This window comes from Curcuma longa, chromosome 4, assembly GCF_044706935.1.
Source record: "Curcuma longa cultivar G26 ecotype Majalengka, Jawa Barat chromosome 4, ITB_CL_G26_1.1, whole genome shotgun sequence".
Classification (NCBI taxonomy): Eukaryota; Viridiplantae; Streptophyta; class Magnoliopsida; order Zingiberales; family Zingiberaceae; genus Curcuma; species Curcuma longa.
In genome coordinates, this window is record NC_133864.1 from 18436475 (window position 1) to 18457894 (window position 21420).

At 35.4% G+C, this 21420-nt stretch overlaps 1 protein-coding gene across 1 annotated transcript; it reads left to right on the plus strand.

Moving 5' to 3' along the window:
* The first annotated feature begins 7278 nt into the window (after window positions 1–7278).
* Window positions 7279–10476, plus strand: LOC141827215 (superoxide dismutase [Cu-Zn]-like). Its single transcript, XM_074714452.1, has 5 exons — window positions 7279–7465; window positions 7598–7699; window positions 7804–7899; window positions 8056–8211; window positions 10184–10476. Exons 1-5 carry the CDS (start codon window positions 7369–7371, stop codon window positions 10267–10269), a joined length of 537 nt encoding a protein of 178 aa, XP_074570553.1. The 5' UTR covers window positions 7279–7368; the 3' UTR covers window positions 10270–10476.
* Window positions 10477–21420: the final 10944 nt, after the last annotated feature.

Below are 21420 nucleotides of genomic sequence, written 5' to 3' on the forward strand. Positions count from 1 at the left end.
TCGGCTCGGGACCATGAGCTTTGGTAGCTCGATTTCAGGGAGTCTTGATGGCTCAGAACCTGAATGGCCGGGAGCTTGATGCGAATGACCGAAATGGTCCGAGAGAGCTTTGGTAGCTCGGCTCGGGACCGTGAGCTTTGGTAGCTCGATTTTAGGGAGCCTTGGTGGCTCAGAACCTGAATGGCCGGGAGCTTGGTGCGAATGGCCGGGATGGTCCGAGAGAGCTTTGGTAGCTTGTCTCGGGACCGTGAGCTTTGGTAGCTCGATTTCAGGGAGCCTTGGTGGCTCAGAACCTGAGTGGCCGGGAGCTTGGTGCGAATGGCCGGGATGGTCCGAGAGAGCTTTGGTAACTCGGCTCGGGACCGTGAGCTTTGGTAGCTCGATCTCAAGAGGAGGGCCTTGGTGGCTCGGTCTCTTGATTCTAGGAGGAGGGCCTTGGTGGCCCGGTCTCCTGTTTGGTCCGAGAAAGCTTTGGTAGCTTTGCTCGTGACCTGGACTTTAATGTTTTATCCATCCTTATACTATGTCCTTGTTATAGAATGTTTTTAATGCATCTTTTGAGTGTGCAGATATACAGGACAGGTTATGGAGGAAAATTCAAATAGATGGTGAGAGTTCCAATGCGGGCTTTTGAGCTGTCTCTTCTGCAGGGAGTTCTGTGACAACGGACGACAGCTGATGTCAGAACAGTGCAGGGATCCGTTGGGCACAAAGAACCAAGCAGAGGCTTTAAGAGAAGCGAGAAGCAATGCTGAGGGAAGAACTCACGTCTTCACTGTTGATCATCCTTGAGAGCTCAGAAGCGCCATCGTCAATTCTACGAGAGCTTGATCGTGAATCAAAGAAGAGGAAGCAAGAGCAACGTCCTGTGTTTAGAGGAACAAACTTGTGCTGCTAGCTGTTCTTGTTGGCTCTGTCTAGAGCAACGTCCTGTGTTTGGAGGAACAGGCTGAGCAGCAAGCGGTTCTTGTTGTCTCTGTTGTCCGATCTTTGATTCACTGTATTCTCCTTGTCTTGTGCTTATCCTTGTATCTTTGAGATATTCTGTGGAGAGGTTCCTCCACCGAGAAGGAGAAGATTATAGCCGGTATTTATCGGGGTCTGATATGCCGAAAGATCGACGGATCGTCCACCTTACGGACACGCCGAGGAGTAGGAGCATCATCTCCGAACCTCGTAAATAATCGTGTTAGCGTGCTGATTCAGTCTTCGTGCTCTCTGATTGTTCATTCCGCTGTGCCAACGAAGACTAAGGAAGAAAAGGCGAAAAGTGTGGACGGCTATTCACACCCCCCTCTCTAGCCGGTGTCTAAGAGATCCAACAAGGCATACACAGGAAAGATCAAACGCATACTTAGTTTAGTTTGGCGATTCATATAAGCTCGGACAATACTCGCACAGTCCGGCCACTCATACAGATCGGTCACACATCTTTCGACCTCAGGCATCAGGTCAGCCATCAACGAACAATTAGGCCTACTCCTTTGTCAGAATTATCAACTCATCCAAAAGGATAAAGATATAGACCGAGTGCTCAAATTTGGTCCCCAATCATCCTAGCCGTCGAATAAAGATAATCCACATCGCTGAGCCATCAGATGTTTGGAAACTGTCATAAAACTATCTGTTAATGGCGTCGTCATAACCTATCACAAGCGAGGAGATCCGACGATCACGTCCTCGCTACATCTATATAAACCCTACATGTATGAAGGAAATGCATCTAAAATTCTCTACGCATACCACCACTTCTATTTGCTCTCTTCTGACTTGAGCGTCGGAGTAGCCTCGTCGGAAATCCCCGGCGTCCAGCTAATTCGTTCGTTCTTTTCTCTCTTCCTCATGTTCTTCTCATCGGCGGGTTGACGAAGATTGACGTGACATTTTATTGATTGATGTTTTAACTGTCGTCGGCATCAAGTCGAAATAATCTTCATCTGATTCCACACAAAGATAATATTTCTTCATTAAGTGTTTCAATATAAATCGATTTAGTTTTTTCTTATAAAATATCTTTTATATAATTCTCCAAAAGCAACATTGGAATACATTTTTACATGCATGTTGTTATCTGAGATTCTAAGCAATAATGCTACGTCTTTGATTGTGAAGGCCACAACCACATTGCAAAATTTAAAAAATTTGTCTTTTGAATCCTAGTTCTCAAAAGAAAGACACAAAGGGACTACTGCTTATAATGCTAATATGTTTTTTCATGGCGATTCACTCCTAAACGTCCCTTTCCTTTGCCCTTATCCTTTGGGAAAGTTTGTCAACAAAATTTTATAAAATGATCTAATTTACTCATCTAATGTAACTTCTACTTCATATATGATAAATCATTCTTTAGTTTGTTTTCAACTATTGATGTAAATGTTTACATTTCCTATAATATACAAATAAAACATAGAAAATCAATCAAATAGCATGATTTTCATCAAACTAAGTTAAACTTGTTAGTGTGTGCACCTATATGCCAAGACACTCTTATGTATTTGTGGATAATTATTTCATAAAGGTAAGTATTTATCATTAATCATTTACTTTTGTATACATATATGATTAATGATAAAGTCCCACAGATTAATGGTTATATAAATCTGCAAACAGTCATTGATCGGATAAATATCTAGAGGGGCATAGATATCTAGATCAACGCTGAGTATGACTAGGTCGAAATAGACCGAGGGATGGATATCCAAGTTATACTTAGGGCACCTCAAGTTTAGAGGTACACTGAACACGATCTGCTTGAGAGAATATCACATATTAAACATTATTAATCATTCTGTCTGATCTTTTGATTTGAGATCTTTATTTATTTGATGTGTAGAGTTATATACTTTAATGTCGTTAAAAATAGTCTTTAATTGGATTATCATTTATACAGTTGTTGGGTGTATGACAAAGCGTAGAAAGAATAATGTTGAGTAAATATAGGATTCATCGCTCTCTTAGATTAGGGAGTTAACATCCTGACCGCTTGATAGAGATATTAGTGACTCGAAATCCATGGCCATGGGGGAATGATTTATCATTCAACAGTCTATTATATCTTAGAAATCAAGTAAAATAATTAATTGGTGATGATGCATAGTGCACTGAATTAATTGGGATGTAGTCTAGATGAAGAGATTGAATTACACAGTAATCGATTCATGGTGGTTTATAGTTTATGACTAATATTTTATCACATTGGGTAACTAAAAACTTTTGCTAGACGGTTACCTTAGTCTGTGTATAGATTTACACTGCCTTCGTATATAAAACCTAGAGGGTCCCATAACACATAGACATGAACAATATTTATAATTGATTATTTTAGTAAATACTAAAATTAATCAATTTATTATTTCTAAATAAGAATTAATTAAATTATTAATTAATTCTGAAATATTGGAAGCTAGAACAGATCAAGATCAAATGGATCAAGATCAAATATGATTTTATCCAAAGAAGAGAAAATTTGGATAGCCACAATCGTGATGATTCTTGAAGAATTAATGAAGAGTCGTAACTCTTCATCTTCTTGGAGAATTATTGAAGCCCAAAAACTCTTCATCTTTTTTGTATTAATGGAGACTCTTCATCTTTCTTATATTAATGAAGACTCTTCATCTTCCTTGTATTAATGAAGACTTTTCATCATTCTCTTGAAAGCTATAAATAGCTACTCTTGAAAGAGAAGAAGATGAACAAGTATATAGATAGGGATGGCAATTAGACCCGGACCCGATGGAGAATCCGTTCCCCGAACCCATTTTGACCGGGGAATCCCCGAATCCAAGAAAGCGGAGATGGGGATGAGGAATCCCCGAATCTCCGAAAACGGGGATGGGTCGGGGATGGTATTCCAAATATTCCCCGTCTCCATCCCCGAATCCGACCCATCTTATAGTTAACTCTTTTTATTTTGTTTCTTTTGTAAGATAAGTGGTGTCAAAATTTTGAAAAATTGAAGAATGGAAGAACTTCAAACTTATTGTATCGATTATGCATTAGTTGGATGTTGTTTTAGAGATAATGTTTTGTTTTAGAGTTTAATATTTGGTTTTATAATGTTATTTTGTAAGGATTTTATAATATATATATATATATATATATTAATATTTAAAAAAATAAGACGGGGATGGGGATGGGGATGGGTATGGGTATGGGGATACCCATGAAAATATTCGCGGGAAAAACCAATCCCGAAACCCGCTGGGATCCCCGAAATCCGCTGGATACCCGAAACCCGACGGGGATGGGGATGGTATTTAAATTATGATACCCGACGGGGATGGGGACGGGGATGGTATATGGGTTTGGGTTTCGGGGACGGGGATGGAGAAGGCTTCCCCGCGAACCCCCGAACCCGTTGCCATCCCTATATATAGAGCTCTCTCTTCACTTCTTTTTCTTCCATCGAAAGAGATTTATAGTGCTTCCAAAAGGTTTTACCGATCCAAGAGACTAGCACCTAGCTGATCGTGTCTAGTTCGTGATCTAGTGCACGTATATATCATTAGAGGAGTCACACTTGGGGCTCTCACTTATTTGTGATATCATTCATGATCATCAAGAAGTACGAAGTATGTTCTTCATTTTATGTCATTTATTTAAAACTATATGTACCACGAAGATCCATGATTTTTAAATATACATATTCCACTGTACTTCTGATTTAACAAAACTATTTAAAAGATTAGCACACTTTGTTAGACAATTCTTTAATGGTAAAAAGTATGATACAAAAATTAAAATAAATTATAATTTTTAATCAATTTATCTAGATATAATTAGCAAACTTAATACAAACTAAATATGACAATCAATAGTCCTAGTAATTGATTATACAAATCAAACTATTTATAAATATTATTTCTAGTTAATGATGATACTGAGATAATGTATTTTTTTCACTAAGCTCGATGACATACCTATATGATATTGTCTAAGCTAAGTCAATCACATAATTTTTATGAAACTAAGCTAAATTAAGTATACATATTTTGTTTACAATTTTAAAAATATATAATTAAATTGAAAAGATGATGAATTTTTTGACATTCCGAATATTAATGATTCTACCGTCTTAGAGTCACTATATGAAAGTATTATACAAGAGGGAGATCACATGGTCGCCCATGAAGCATCGAGAGCTATCGTTCTCGATTTCATCAATGAGGCATGAGCAACCCTAGTGAAAACGTTGGTGAATACTAAATGGAGGAGAATCGATAAAGTAAAAGTAAAAGATTTAGGTCGATTTTATCGTTGAAAAATAAGGTTTACAATTTCACCGATGAAGCAGGGGCAAGACGACATCAAGATTTTTTTACAAGAAAATATATGAGTAATTTAATTTAAAAAAAAAAAGTAAAATAAAAAATAAATGCACGGAAGGCTACATCATTTTGGATAATCTCAAATTTAGTTATGCGGTTTGGATGCTGTTTGAGAAATTACCTTAAAAAAAAATGGTGGTCCCCACTCATTCTGCGGTTTCTTGCAGAAGAGAAACTAACCTGCAGAAGAGTAGACTCACCCTTCAGTTACTTATTTGGGTGCTGACAGTCATGGTTATTGTGCTCATTTATTCCACATTTAGCAAGTCCCGCAAAAGTCGCCGTTTGTCGACGATGCCGTGCAAAATACGCTGCTCACCCGATCGCCATCCAGAGGCGTTGCTTCTTGTTTGGGCTTTTGTCTTCGTCTGTGGGATTTGAGGCGTTGATTTCTTCGTGGCTGCTATACCCTTTTCGGGGTTATGATGCAACTAGAACAGTGTTTTTTTCGACAATTTCTCCTTGATGTGGCTTCGTTTTGCAGACTTGGTCGTCTATGTCCTGAATTAGTTCGGGATTGTGTTTATTTGGTTGTTGGGCTCTTTTGGTCAATCATTTTTCAGTGTGAATGAGATGGGGAATGACACGTTCTTATAAAAATAGCTTCTTTTTCATTTATTATTATAAATTAAACCGAGGAGTCTGCCTTGGATTTCCTACATGCATAGATTGCACTTGGTCCGTTAGTTAACATCAGAGTAATGTTATTGTATATATGCTTTCCTTAAGGAATGATATGATCTCTAAATTAGAGTCTGATTGCAGATTTTCATAAAAAAGTTCAGCAGGATTGTTTTCACCTGAATCTTTGTAGTTAATACTTGCAAGAAGGTGAAGATGATGATCTATCAATCGTTTCATATTGACATTTTGTTGCATTAGTCTTTGGTTTACTGGTTTAGTTTCTTAGTAATTTTAGGCAGCTATGTATTATTTTCTTTGTAATTTTTGAGTGATTTGTTTTCTTAGGTTCGCAATTTGTCATGTAAATTTCTTTCTAATCAGCGAAGGTTTATCAAAACCACTAAATAGGCATTTGGAAGATTTGGTTATCGATGCTGAAGTCATTTAGTCTGTGCAGCGTGTAAGGTTGCATCATGACATCTAGCATACAAATCATTCGGCACTTATAAGCATAATATTTTAGTAATATTTAAATACCTAACTACAAGATCATGGAGTTAACGGAGTCAAACGGTGAGATTTGGACTCCCTTTTCAATTCTCCATTGAGATAAATTAACAAATGTTACTCAAAACTTGAGCTATCTTCTCCTTCTCTAAGAAATCCATTGTGGTAGACTGACCTTACTGTGACCCCTGTGCAAGGGGAAAGGAAAAGATCACGTGTTTCCCTTCTGGTTCATTTTTTTTTCTCTATTTAATGGCAATTGGTTTCCACTAGCCAATCCACACACTACTTCCCTCTGTCCTCCTCACCTTTCAATCTTTTAGAAAAAAATAGAGGTTGCCTTAGGTAAATCTTAGATCTTGTAGATTCTGTTTCTATTTTCTTATAATTTGATCCATTTATCCAAGTATAGTTTCCCATCTATTACACATACAATGTGAAGGTTGAGAAATTTTTGTGATCCGTTTTATAGTTGGTTTGTTTGTGATTGCCATGTTTAATTGCTTCTCTTTTTCCTTGATTTCACCTTATTTGGCTCATCAATTTGATTTTATGAAGAGAAAGTGGGATTTTCCCAAGATTTGATGGCTTCTCTCTCATTTGATTTGTGGTATTGTCCGTCTATGAGGGAGTGAGATTTGGGCTTATCTCTTGAGTTTGATTGTATTTCCTTGGGGTTTATTCCAACTGAAACTTTTGTTGATTTGTTTCCTCCTTGAATTTGGAAATTGCATTGTCATTGCTTATTACACGTTTTTAGAATGGGTCAAAACATCTATGTGACCTAGAGGTCACGGGTTCAAATGGAAACATTATTTTATCATTTGCTACTTACTCTTAGGACATTTAGCTGAAATCTTTAACTGTGTGCTGTTCATGTCTTTCCTTTCCTTGTGCTTGATGTCTGATGCGTAGAACGCTTACAAAAATGGTGAAGGCTGTTGCTGTTCTGGGTAGCAGTGAGGGTGTTAAGGGCACCATTTACTTCACTCAGGAAAGAGATGGTGAGAAATCTCTTGATATCCTTGCCTACTGAATGCTAAATTCCATGCAAATTTAGGGTCACAGCCATTTTGATGCTGTTTTGTGATTTTTGTAATCCGATATGTTTTCTTAGAGCTGAACTTCTGTGATAGGTCCAACCACTGTCACTGGATCAATCTCTGGCCTCAAGCCTGGACTTCATGGTTTCCATGTTCATGCTCTTGGAGACACCACCAATGGATGCTTGTCAACCGGTAAACTTTTTCCTTTTCGTTTTTGAAGATCTACATAGTTGACAAGTTCTAGATTGAAATGATTTAATGTAGGGATTGTGTGTTGATGCTCTTTCATACTGTAGGACCTCATTTTAATCCTGCTGGAAAGGAACACGGAGCCCCTGAAGATGCATGTCGTCATGCTGGTGATCTAGGCAATGTCACTGCTGGAGAGGGTGGTAACTAAGATCTTACTTCGTTGTCTATTTTGACATGTTATTCACCATAATGTTTTACTCCAAACAGGCAACAGGCTCAAATACCAATTTTTATTCCTAGTGTTTGATTTATTACCATTTGATGTTTCAGGTACTGTTACCCTCTCAGTTGTTGATTGTTTGCAAATAGATTAAACCACTATTGTGGTCCAAATTGTGTGAGATACTCAGATTGTTCTATTTATTGGTGCAAACAGATTCCCCTCTCTGGACCAAATTCTATTGTTGGGAGAGCTGTAATTGTCCATGCAGATCCTGATGATCTGGGCAAGGGTAATGTTTACTTCCCTAAAATTTGTGCTAACTGCTTGTTCTATTAGTTCATTATCTTTGTCCACCATCACCCGAGATTATTTCCACTTTGAAAACTGACTATTTTAATAAACTGTTCTGCTAGTTCTGTGTGCTGGATTACAAACACATGGAGCATTTCTTTTTCTTGCTTGTTTTGAACCTTAATTTTCACAAACATTACTATGTGCTTGTTAATTATTTGTTATCTTATGTAGTTGTGCAAATTGTCAACTTCTATTTGGAAAATAAAAAAATAGTTTCCTTTGAATCCACAATAATGTTATGTTTCCCATAACTCCCCTTTCATTATACTTCATTTTCAGTCCTAGTTGTTGGCCAATCAACTAATAGCTGAACCTCTTCAGATAATTTGAGTGTCCTAAGAGAGATTCTCTTCGGAAGGATAAGATTTAGGGTTTTTTTATTGCATTTTCCTTAAATGTTAACCATTGTATTTATGATATTTCCCGCATTGTTTGTTCACAAATCACAATGATATTTGTTCTTGCTGGGTTACCTGTGGATTGCACTAGAATCATATAGTGTATCACTCTTTCTTGTTTCCTTGTTGATCTTAAGCATCTCAAATGAAAAGGTTGCTACATACTAAAATAATGTCATTGCACTTTTATCCCTAGTATAGAGAACCATTATGGTTAGTTTTATGGAAGAAAGTATTACCTAATAACTATATTAATGTGATAAAAGATTGATACAATAATGTAATTTCTCATTTTAGAGCTATTCAAGTGTGACAAATGATTATTTTATAAAATAATTGTGAGTTTACCTTCACGGTTAGACCAAATCCCTACCTTTCGTTTATAAGAACATATGACTATATGAGCATCTATACTCGGTTAATCATAGTGTTTGGTTGTCACACACACACATGTATAAGAAGAAGAAGAAGAAGAAGAAGAAGGAGAAATGAGAGTGTTACGAGTTATGAGAGATAGATGTGCGAGATTACTAAATACAAAATATAAAAATTGGTAATAGTTGAGCCCAGTTTGATTAAACTCCATAGATAATAAAATGAGGCTAAATTGTTGAAATGACATATACATGTTCAAAAAGATTACTAAATTTTATTGTTAGAATAGTTGAATCGATTATAGTGGAAGATATAAGGGGTGACAGAGTAAGAGACTTAAGAAAAACAATAGCACTCCAAGTGAGCCATTCATTGTGGCTAGTAACATTCACGGCATGACGATTCCATCTGTGTTGTGCCAAACAAAGGTTGTGACAACAAACTTAATGAATCCAAGCTTGGTTTGTGTACACAGGGAATAAAAAAAAAGGAATAATGTATTGTAAAGAAGGATAACTAAAACACATTAAATTATGTTTTACCATCTCAAAGCAATACAATAAGTCACATAATCATTGTTTAGAAAATAATGGTGAAAAGCTTCAGAAATTGTTCAAAAACTTTAACTTCAGTAGCAATGATGTCAAAGAGCAGCAAATGAAGTAGCTTATCTAGAGATAAATACAGGATTATCCACTTGTACCCAGCCAACAATAGTGACTATATCTCAACCTAAAAAAAAAAAAACCAAACAAACAGATTTTGTGTAACCCTCATCTATGCTATTTTGGAAATCATTTCCTGTTGTATGACTGCCTTAGGTTTGCTATTGAATCTATATTTTGCACACAGCATTACTGTGCTTATCTTGTCACCTTCAGGATAGTTATGCCTACTTTACAATGTCAATCTACTTTACAATGTATGTAACTAAAAGAATGATTCTCTCTTGATTCGTAGCTACCATCAAGTACATCGTTGTTCTGGTCTGTTATGCTTTTGGGATAACAACACTTGGAATTTATTCTCAATTCTAGTTTGTTCAATCGATGTGACAGTGAAACCATGTTAATTCCTTCTCACATTACTCTTTATCTGGGGAAATCTGCTCTAACGAACTTCTGACCTTTTTAGGTGGGCATGAGCTGAGCAAAACCACTGGGAATGCTGGAGGAAGAGTTGCTTGCGGTGGGCTGGTTTCTCCCATTTTAATTAGCTGATATCGCTCTTCGCATCCATTCCTTTTCTCAACTTATAGTCCAAGCTTTCCCTCTATCGAAACTAACAAAACAATGCACTTGTTTTCCTATTGAATCTTCCTCGGGTGTCATTGGACTTCAGGGCTGAGTTCTATATTCCAGCAATCTGTCAAACGGTAGGACTGCTTTATTTTTATGTTCCAGTTAGTCTGGGGATATAGTACTTGACTCCCCCGAAGTATCAAAAGTGGATCTACACGGTTGATCTTACGACTATCTATGAAAAGGTAATCGAGAAGTGTCGGTCCTACGATTATCTGTGAGGAGGTAAATCGAGAAGCTATAGTATCATGATGGAGGAAGGTACTGTTTCAATTTCGTCGAAATTCGAATCCTTGTCCTCTTCTACAATTCTGTTCTGTTGTAACCAATTTAACTATGTCTCGGGGGCACAATTTTATCGTTGCACAACTCATATTTTTAATTATATGTTAGGAGAACAAAATAATGTCACTCAACAAGGATTTTTCAGAAGAAAAATTTTTGAGAAGCAAAATTTCAAACGGCGTATGCAAATTTTACTTTTTATCACAGAATAGATCCAAATCGACATTTTTTCTTGTATATATTTTTAAAATGCTCCTAACTTTGTAAAAGTTAAGTTTTAGTGTTTTTTAGGGTAGAAATTGCATCAGTTTTGATAAATAAAGATACAATTGAATTGAGAGAAAATTGAAATGAGTTATTTTGGGTCGATCCGTTTTGAACTTTAAATTTCACGAAGATTGGTTTCTAAAAACTTTCCTTCTTTATATTGAATTTACAATTGCATTTGAAAATTACAATGTACATTAAAACTACACATTTTTACATAATATTAACAAACTTTTTACTTACTATAAAATATGTTGGAGAGTGAATAAAAAAATTAGAGAAAAAATAGATGAAATTAGTGTTGGTGCAATCCATACTTTCATATGAAGCAATGTTCGATATTATTTAAATTTAGGTAAATTATGGAGCTTACTTGTATGATTAGTGTACATGAAAAGTCCTTGTATGTTTGGACATCATATGTAAGGTAGGATAAGTCCAAAAAAGTTAGAGATTGGATTCTTGATAAGGCGAAGTTCTCGTAGGTCGAAAGATCGGATGCAAAACATGAAAGTTCAAGAAGGTTGAATGTCAAATTCTCGGTAAAGGAAAAAATCCAAATAGATCAAGAGATCAGATGTAATGGTGGATAAAGATACGGAGATGAGGAAGCTCCAAGCACTAAAGTCTAGAGATAGGAGATTCAATACTTATGGGATGAGGATATTGAAGTTAGACGTATTTCGTTCATTAGAATGATTGAAAATAGTGTATCAGTCAATCAGTAATATATGGTAGCGATTGATACATTGTAAACTGGAAGGAGTTTTACGATTGAAGGTTTAAATGTGCAAAATTCGAAGTTAGCCTTATAGCATGCGATTGCTATGGATGTACAATCAATTGCGGAGCCAAACCCTAAACTAGGGTAATGGTTTAGATAACAGTCGATTGCTATGGATGAACAATTGACTATTGAGCAAACTCTGAGTCGGGGTTTGCACAATAACCTTAGCAGTGGATTGCTATCATGGAGCAATCGACTGCTTAAGTATTTTGAGCGAACAAAATATTTTTAACTTAACTACTTAGTTTGACTAAAGTGGCATCAGACGATTGTTGTTATTAAAGAATCAATTGATGAACCATTTTGAGCGAACATGATGTTCACAACTCAACTGATCAATTTGATTAATGGCTAGCAGTCGATTGATGACTTTTAGCAATCGTCTATTATTTAAAATCAAGATGATATCAACTACTGATTAGAAGTCAGTAACCATTCAATGATCAAGTCAACAGTCAAACTTCAACAACAGTTGATTGATAGGTAAGAGCAATCAACTGACGGCAAAAACATGTGTAGTAATCAGCTCAATTGAATGCTCTTTAAAAGAAGGTTTGGTTGGATTATGGAAAAATGCTTGGCTCTCATTTTCCTATTCGATTCAAGTGCTCAAGCTTTCATTCTTAACATTGTGCAAGCGAAGAGTTCTTGTGCTTCATTCTTGTCTCTTCTCTCTTACTATTTCATTCTATTGAAATTTGTAAAATACTATTGTAAGAGATTTCTTAACCTCCAGATTTGGTCTGAGAAGGAGAAAGATTATTAAAGGTGGTAGAATGCTAGATTTAGCTTTGGACATAGTAATCTTGGGAGGTTATGAATCGAGTAAACTGTTTGTTGGTGTTGGGAGCACCACATCAAACCTATGTTATGATGTATGATCAAGTTTAAAGTTAGGTATGATTGTGATCAGATGATTTTGTCAAGTGTGTAGATGCAATTAACTTGATATGAGATAAAGTTCTGATTGAGAACCAGATAATGACTAAAGACCTAATGAGATTAAGCAATGACAAAATTTTAATTGGGAACCAGATAGCAAAATTACCTAGTGGGACTAGGCAAAAATATCTGGCTAAGAATTAGGCAAGACAGACCTAGTTGGGAACTACGTGAAGGAAATCCAAGGAAGTTAGCTGGGAGCTAAAGACTTGACAGTCAAAGTTTAGATGAGTCAGTTGGGAATTAAAAATCTAGCAAAGTCTTGGAGGTATCAGACAAAGATAAGTAAGGTTTCGAGCAATAGGAGTTGTTCGAAACCTACTTAGAATACTACTACTATTTCTCATTAACTTTACGATGTAGGAAGCCACTTGACGGTTCCAAGCGACTGAATGAGATCCTGACGATCGGCTAAGAATAAGTTTTGATTGACGGAGTTGAAAACTTCCAAGTGACTGAAGGGAGGTGCAGGCGACCTTCGTGGTCCAGGCAACCAGAGTAGCTTCCAAGTGATCGACGATAACGTTATCTAGCTATTCAAAGGAGTCTGTTAAGATAATTATTTGACTATGCTCCAAGCCCTCGAAAAGAGTTTAGGCTACCGAAGTTTGCTGAAACATTATCGACAGATTTAAAATTTGAATATAAAATTTACAATAATGTCAGCATACTCTGGAGACCTGAGGAACTTTTAATCGACCAGAATAATATTATGTTAGCATCGATATTTTTGTAAAAGGAAGCTCGAGGCATGCTTTGGAACAACAATTCTCACCCTCAACATTTTGTTTGTTGTGCTTCTGCTTCCTTGTGCCGACGTGATGTATGTGCACTTAAAGATCAACGATAACTTGAGCTTGTAATCTTTTATTCAAGTTGCCTTATATTTTTTTTATTTGTGCTTAATTTTTGATTCTTGTTAGAAATATTTCTCCGCCTCGAGAAACTTTTTGAAAAAAAAGTTTTAATAAGAATTCATTTTATTTTAACTATCGCATCCTCTTAATCTTATCATAATAGATCTTAATTATTGCATCTTCTTAAACTTGCCATAATCGATCTAACTTAGTGAATATTCTTAATTTGCCATTAAGTATTGTGTTTTACTATCCTTGATATATTAGAGTTTAAGCTTTATTGTGCATGCTTATTCTGATAGGTTAAGTTAGATTATTGGTTTATTTATTTCTACTACGTACTTTGTTAGTTTAGAAATTTACTATCACCTCTTAAAAATATTAAACGTTATTCAACCCCTCTCTAACATTAACATGTTCTTATATGTCAAAGTTTGTCCACTGCAAATTGTTAGCATCTAATGGGACAATTATATAATTAAATGAATATATATGGTCATCAAATAATTAAGTCAATATGTGATCTAATTTTATTCGGAATTTGATTTAAGGGCATAATTGTTATGAATTATAAATGTGGATAACATTTTGTAATTCTAATTTGATGAGGGACTAAATTAGAATTATGTCAATCTTTATAAGGGGTTATGGTCCCCAAAAGGCAGAGCGACAGAATTATTTTTCTGAATCCCCATCGTCAGAGAAACTACGGAAACCTAAGGAACTCTGCACCTTTTGGAAGATCATCCTCGGCTGCTAGCGATGGATTCCGGTACACTTCCGAATTTACTTCTTGTTGTTTCTTAAGAATTGGATAGACGATACATGCGTTGAGATTTCTCAACATTAAGAAAAATATCAACAATTGGTATCAGAGCCAAGTTATCTCAGTTCTTAAGAAATTCTATTGTGTTTTTCTAATTTTTCCATCCTGAACACATTGTTGTTCTATTTTTCGCGATTTCTCTGCGAGTTTGGCCGACGACGAACACGGCAGCACTGTCCGCGTCTCGTGGCGTCGGCGATTTGGCAAGAAAAGGGCGGCCTCGTCCAGGCGCCGGCAAGGCCAGTGCAGGCGGTGGGCGGCCGGAGAACACTCGTTTCTCAAGCAGAGAACGTAAATTAATCAAGTTAATTAAAAAAAAACAAACATGAAACGTTGCGTCGGTTTTTTTTTGCAACGTGGTTGTTTTGTTTTTTTTTATTAAAGTTAATTAAAAAAAATGAAACGTTGCATTGGCAACGTGGTTGTTTTTTTTTAAAAGTTAATTAAAAAAAAATAACCACCACCAAAACGTGGCATCGGTTTTTTTTTTTAGGCGTGTCCATTAAATGAACAGTAGCGTATTCATTTAATGACATAACACCATTTAATGACATAAGACTTCCAGCATGAAATTAGATGAACAGTAATGTGTTCATTTGTATTAAATGAACAGAAAGTAATGAATTTGACTTAACACCACCAATATGAAATTAGATTAAATAATTACAGTTAATCTAATTTTACATGGCTGTGAGTTAATTAAATTTTACAGTTAATTATATGGCCGTCAGTTAATTAATTAAAGGAAAGAGTTAATTTAATTACATGACCATGAGTTCATTTAAAGATTAACCTTCATTTTTAATCTGGTTCTTTAATTAGCATAGTTCTTTATTCAAATTAAATAAGTTGAATTATGATGTTGCCAAAGTGACCTCTCTATTTGGTTTATTTAATTTTGAATTTTGAATGCTTGTAATTGTGTATTTCCATGTGATCATTTGATCAGCCCAAAGGACGGTCAATGGTTGACCGGAATACATAAATTACCTGTGATAGTAAACATGTAACAATTATAAAGATTTCACATGAAAATAGCAAATCAATCCAAAGAGGGGTTTGTTATTTGTCGTGCTTTATTGTTAGTGTTTGATTATTACAACAAGAATATTACTAGCAATTAATTTTACTGTCCAAAGACTTGAAATTAATGGTGCACCAGATATCTTGGATGGGTTTGCTAATTATTTTGAACTAGATTGAAAAAAAAAATTAAAGTAGTGAGCATGTTATTTACAGTTTATTTTCTGTTCTCTTTTCAGTTAATATTGCAAATATCTCTGCCAACTTAAATTCAATACCGGTCCTTAATGGTTCAAACTTTAAGGACTGGAAGGAGAACATTCAGATAGTTCTCGGATGCATGGACATGGACCTTGCGATACGGACGGAGCAACCCCCTACTCCTACGGTAGCTAGCTCTCTTGAAGAGAAAGCTAAATTTGAGAAGTGGGAACGCTCTAACCGCATGAATCTAATGATCATTAAGCGTGTAATTCCGGAGGTGTTCAGGTGTGCTGTGTCTAAGGACACCACCAATGCTAAAGATTACCTTGCAGAACTTGAAAAGTGCTTTGCCAAAAGCGATAAGGCTGAAACAAGCATTATTCTTAAGAGCTTGATTTCAATGAAGTATAAGGGCAATGGTAATATATGGGAGTACATCATGGAGATGTCCAGTCTTGCTTCAAAACTTAAGGCATTAAAGCTTGATTTGCATGAGGAGTTACTTGTGCATCTCATTCTGATTTCTCTTCCAGTTCAATTCAACCACTTTAAGGTCAGTTTTAACTGTCAAAAGGAAACGTGTAATTTGAATGAACTGATCTCTCATTGTGTTCAAGAGGAAGAGAGATTGAAGCAAGAAAAGACTGAAAGTGCTCATCTAGCAAGCACCTCTAAGGATAAGGGCAAGAAAAGGAAGAATGTGGATGCTGCAGGTCCAAGTGCAAAGAAACAAAACAAAGGAGATTGTTTCTTTTGCAATAAGGCTGGACACATAATGAAGGAATGTACCAAATATCGTGCATGACGCGAGAGAAAGGGTATGTTTCTTAATTTGGTTTGTTCTGAAGTAAATTTAGCTTCAGTACCTGGAAATACTTGGTGGTTAGACTCCGGTGCTACTACTAACATCAGTATTTCAATGCAGGGTTGCCTGAACTACCGAAAGCCAAGTGATGCTGAAAGACGCATTTTTGTGGGCGATGGAAAATCGGTAGAAGTTGAAGCAATAGGGCACTTTAGATTGTTACTCAGTACTGGTCACTATTTGGATTTAATAGATACTTTTGTGGTACCGTCTTTTAGACGGAATTTAATTTCTGTTTGTTATTTGGACAAATCTGGTTACTCTTGTTCATTTGGAAACAATCAGTTTAAGTTATCTATTGGTAATTCAGTTGTTGGAACCGGTTCATTAATGCAATATGACAATCTATATTTACTTGATACAAATGCTTCATATAATGAAACCCTAAACATTGAATCAAGAGGTACTAAACGAAAACTAAATGATAATACTTCGGGTGCATTATGACACAAACGTCTAGGTCACATCTCTAGAAATAGAGTTGAACGTCTTGTGTCAGATGAGATCCTGAATTCCATTGATTTCACGGACTTTAATGTCTGTGTTGAATGCATTAAAGGAAAACAAACCAAAGATAGAAAATTGAATGCATATAGAGCTACGGAAGTCCTTGAGTTGATACATACGGATGTATGTGGACCATTTCCAATTCCTTCTTGGAATGGTCAACGCTATTTCGTATCATTCATAGACGATTTCTCTAGATATGTATACATTTTTCTTATTTAGGAAAAGGCTCAAACATTGGACGTGTTCAAGTCATTTAAGGCTGAAGTTGAAAATCAACTTAACAGAAAGATAAAGAAAGTAAAGTCTGATCGTGGTGGTGAATACTACGGTCGGTACGACGGTTCAGGTGAACAACGTCCAGGGCCTTTTGCCAAATACTTAGAGGAGTGTAATAAAAACCCTACTTACATGGTTTAATGGAAGAAAAAAAAGAGTTTTCTTTTATTTGTCGTTCGACGCATCAAGGAGCCGCTCAGTCTCATAACGACAATAGAGGCCGCTCAGTTGGGATCCATTTTTCAAGCCGTTCAATGTCATAGGTCCGAGATCATCTCCTTTCCTCTTTGTTTCTTTTTCCAGTTTAGAAATTGAGTTTTATTTTATAACCATTTTCTTAGTTATAGCCGCCGCAACAAATTTTAAAGCTTGCTATTATTTTTTCTTTCAATTTATATTGTTCCCTTAGCCATTAGCTCTATTAAAGATAAATATTATATTATTCCCTTATTCAAAATTTATATTAAAAAGAAAATATAAATAGGTAGGTGTAGGCAGGCAGACAAATTAACATTGCCAATTATAATTACATTTTCAATTTGCATATTTGTTCCCTTTTAAAGTCTTTTCTTTTAATTCTAGGCATTTCAAGTTTCAGCACTGTACTAAATTTTACAGGTAGACAATCAACTTCTCTTATCTTGAAGTGGTAAATTACAAGTAATTTTAAATTTTTAGTTGAGATTTTATTTAAAATTATTTATTTATTTTTAATTATCTAAAAATTATGACTCTAATATTTGAGAATGTTATGAATTAAATTGATTTATTATTGTGTTTGAGTTTGTTATAATTGATTGGTAGTCATTTTTTATTCTTAGGTTATAAATAATTAATTTTTAGTTGTTTTTTTTGTCCTTAGGTTATAAATGGAACACCAACCTTCAAATAAAAAGTTAAAAATATTACTGTCATTTTTTACAGAGAGAGATGATCAATTTGAATTTGATAATCAATTGCAATGTGATATACCTCTGAGACCAATAGTTGGATCCTCTACTTCCGATTTACAACCTCTTTCTGTATCTAGGCCAATAGAACAAAAAGAGGAAGAATTTGATATTTCTTTTATTGAACGAGATCCAAGATTACAAAAATTGATTTGTGAATACCCTGTTAATGAGCGGGATGAGATTAGAAGAGCATATATCAAAGCAGGGCCTTATCAACCCAAACTTGCTGAGTATCCAAGAACAAAAATTGGAAAGCAAAATTGTCGATTTCAATATGCTTGGTTCAAATAATTTCCTTGGCTAGAATATTCACCTTCAAAGGACAAAGCATATCGTTTTCCATGCTTTCTTTTTGAGAATGCAAGTAATTCATTGGCTCATTCTGCACTTGTTTTTGAAGGATTTAACAGTTGGAAGAGAGTTAATGATGGAGAAAAATGTGCATTTCTTATTCATGTTGGTTCATTGTCTTTATCACATAATATATGTGTGAAATGTGTTCAGGATTTAATGAAACCAAAGCAAAATATTGACAAAGTGATGAATGCTCAATCTGAAAAAGAAATTGTAAAGAATAGATTACATCTAAAGGCAACAATTGAAGGGTTATTATGGCTTGCAACTCAAGGATGTCCTTTTAGAGGCCATGATGATGAAGTTCCTCAGATTGAATTAAAATTTCAAACACATTTAAATGATAAAATTGCAAAAGTTGTGTTACATAATGCTCTGCAAAATGCTAAATACACTTCTCCGCAAATTCAAAAGGAAATATTGCATTTTCTTGCTAATAAAGTGAGAATAATGATTCGAGATGAATTGGGAAATGCCAAGTTTTGTATTCTTGTTGATGAAGCTCACGATGAATCTAAAAAGGAGCAAATGACCCTTATTTTAAGATTTGTTAATAATTCTGATTTTTTAGTGGAACGTTTCTTTGAGATTTTGAGTGTTGAGGACACAATATCGACAAACCTTAAGAAATCAATTTCTGACATCTTTGTTCAACACAATATTCAAATCCATAATATGAGGGGACAAGAGTATGATGGTGCTAGTAAAATGCATGGTGAATGGAATGGGCTTCAAGCATTATTTCTTAGAGATTGCCCATATGCCTATGATGTATATTGTTTTGGACATCGTTATAGTTAACATTGGTTGCAGCTGCTAAGGATGTGCCTTCTATTTGGCAATTCTTTTCTTATTTGACTTCCATTGTAAACTTCGTCACTTCGTCTCTTAAACGTCTTAGTGATTTACAATCTGCTCAACAAGAAGAGATTGCATATATATTGGCTATTGGTGAGCGTAAGTCTGGTACAGGGGCTAATCAAGTTGGTACATTGCATAGATCTGGTGCTACTCGTTGGAGTTCTCATTATGATTTTGTTAGAAACTTGATAGACATGTATGTAGCAACTTGTAAGATCCTTGGAAATCTTAGTGAAAATGGGCTAAATAGTGCAATACGTGGAGATGCTAGTGGTTTATGCAACATAATTATTAGTTTTGAATTTTGTTTGTGTTGTTTTTATGGAAAAGATCTTAGAAACCATTAACATTCTTTGTCAAGCTCTACAAAATAAATCACAAGACATTGTGAATGCTTTAAAATTTATCTCAACCACAATAGCCATCTTTCTAAAATTTAGAGAAGATGAATGAGATGAATTTTTTGAGAAAGTAAAGGCTTTTTGTGAACGACATAATATTGAGATGCCTAATATGAGTGGTGGTTATAAAGTTAGTTGTTATTATCAACAACGGGATCATGTCACAGTTGAGCATCATTATCACTATGATATTTTTAATGCTGTAATAGATTTTCAAATGATGAAATTAAATTATAGATTTAGTGAGGCAACTGTTGGTGCAGTTTGCACTAACTGTCTAACTCAAGTTTTGATGAATGACAAATAGGTTAAAGTTAGATTTATTATGGGTTTAACCTTCTTACTAAGTGTACAAGGTTGAAAGACTTAGAACCAGACACCAGGCTGAAGACCATGATGGTTGAGTCCTGGCAGGAAGTCCAATTGGGACAATTGCCTGAAGACCAAGTTGGTGGAGACTTGGCAGGAAGACCATGGTGGTTGAGCCTTGGCAAAAGATCTGGTGGGTTAGAGAAGTCTAATAAAGCTGCGCTAAGGTAAGTAAGGTAAGTCACTGGAGGAGCGAACCAGTGAGGACGAGTTCCATTTTGAAACTTTAGGCGCGGTCCAACTTAGACCCATTTGAGTGATCTAAGTTGAGGCCTGGTTAGATCCTGGTCTGGATTGACATGATCTAATTAATTTTGAATATTCTATATTTTAGTATATCTTATTATTATACTAACTCTATTTTATAGGGTTTATTTGGTATATGGGCAAAGTTAATTTTGCATGTGAACTCTGTAAAATTAATCTTCATTATTATTCATTTTGCTAATCTGAAATTTTATTAAATGATAAAATTATTCCTATAATAAATATTTAAGGAGGATAAAATTTTCTATAAAAATTATATATATATATATATATTATTTGAATTATTCTTTGATCCTGGATAAGATAAACTGCAAGGCGTGGATCAAGTTTTACATTTTTTTAAAAACATTTACAGATCTAGATAAACTCAATAGTGCCTATATAAAACTTTGGTCAGTGCATGAATTATATAGCTTCGACCAACGCCCTTCTTCTGTGGCGGCCCAAGCTACAATACGACAACGTCCACTTGCTGTCGGAAGACAACTCCAACACACGGAGCTAATTGACAATCTACAAAAGTGTTTGGTAACATTATTCTTACTGCTTGTACTTAATTTATAAATAGGAAGTGTGACATACTTCCTATCCTTTGTATTCAAATAACCGGGGTTTTCCCCGGTCGAGGATTATAGTGGATTGGCCAAAGCAAAGGTTTGAGGAACCTAAGCCGTTGAGTAGGAGTCGCCGAAGGCTCTGAATGAAGTAAAATCATTCTGTGTTCTCCTGCTTCGTATTTCTTATTTTCTACTGCACGCTTTTCAAAGCTTATTTTCTAACTCTGGTTTTAAACGAACGATTTTTTTTTTGAAAAAAACACGTGATTCATCCGTGCATTCGATCCAGCAACAATGGAACTTCTTGCTCTTTGTTCAGCTTTAGATTCTATTGATCCATTTAAAAAATTTAATGTGGACGATATTTACAAGCTTGCATCAAATTTTATCCTATTGATTTCACTCAACAAGAAATTCATGCTTTGAAAGCTGAATTAGAACACTATCAATTTGACATAGTTTGTGA

Excerpts from the sequence above, each read along its gene's own strand:
- LOC141827215 (XM_074714452.1), top strand. The coding sequence starts at position 7,369 with ATGCGTAGAACGCTTACAAAAATGGTGAAGGCTGTTGCTGTTCTGGGT. Across the intron at positions 7,466-7,597 it reads CTTCACTCAGGAAAGAGATG|GTCCAACCACTGTCACTGGA; the intron begins GTGAGAAATCTC and ends CTTCTGTGATAG. Across the intron at positions 8,212-10,183 it reads TCCTGATGATCTGGGCAAGG|GTGGGCATGAGCTGAGCAAA; the intron begins GTAATGTTTACT and ends TGACCTTTTTAG.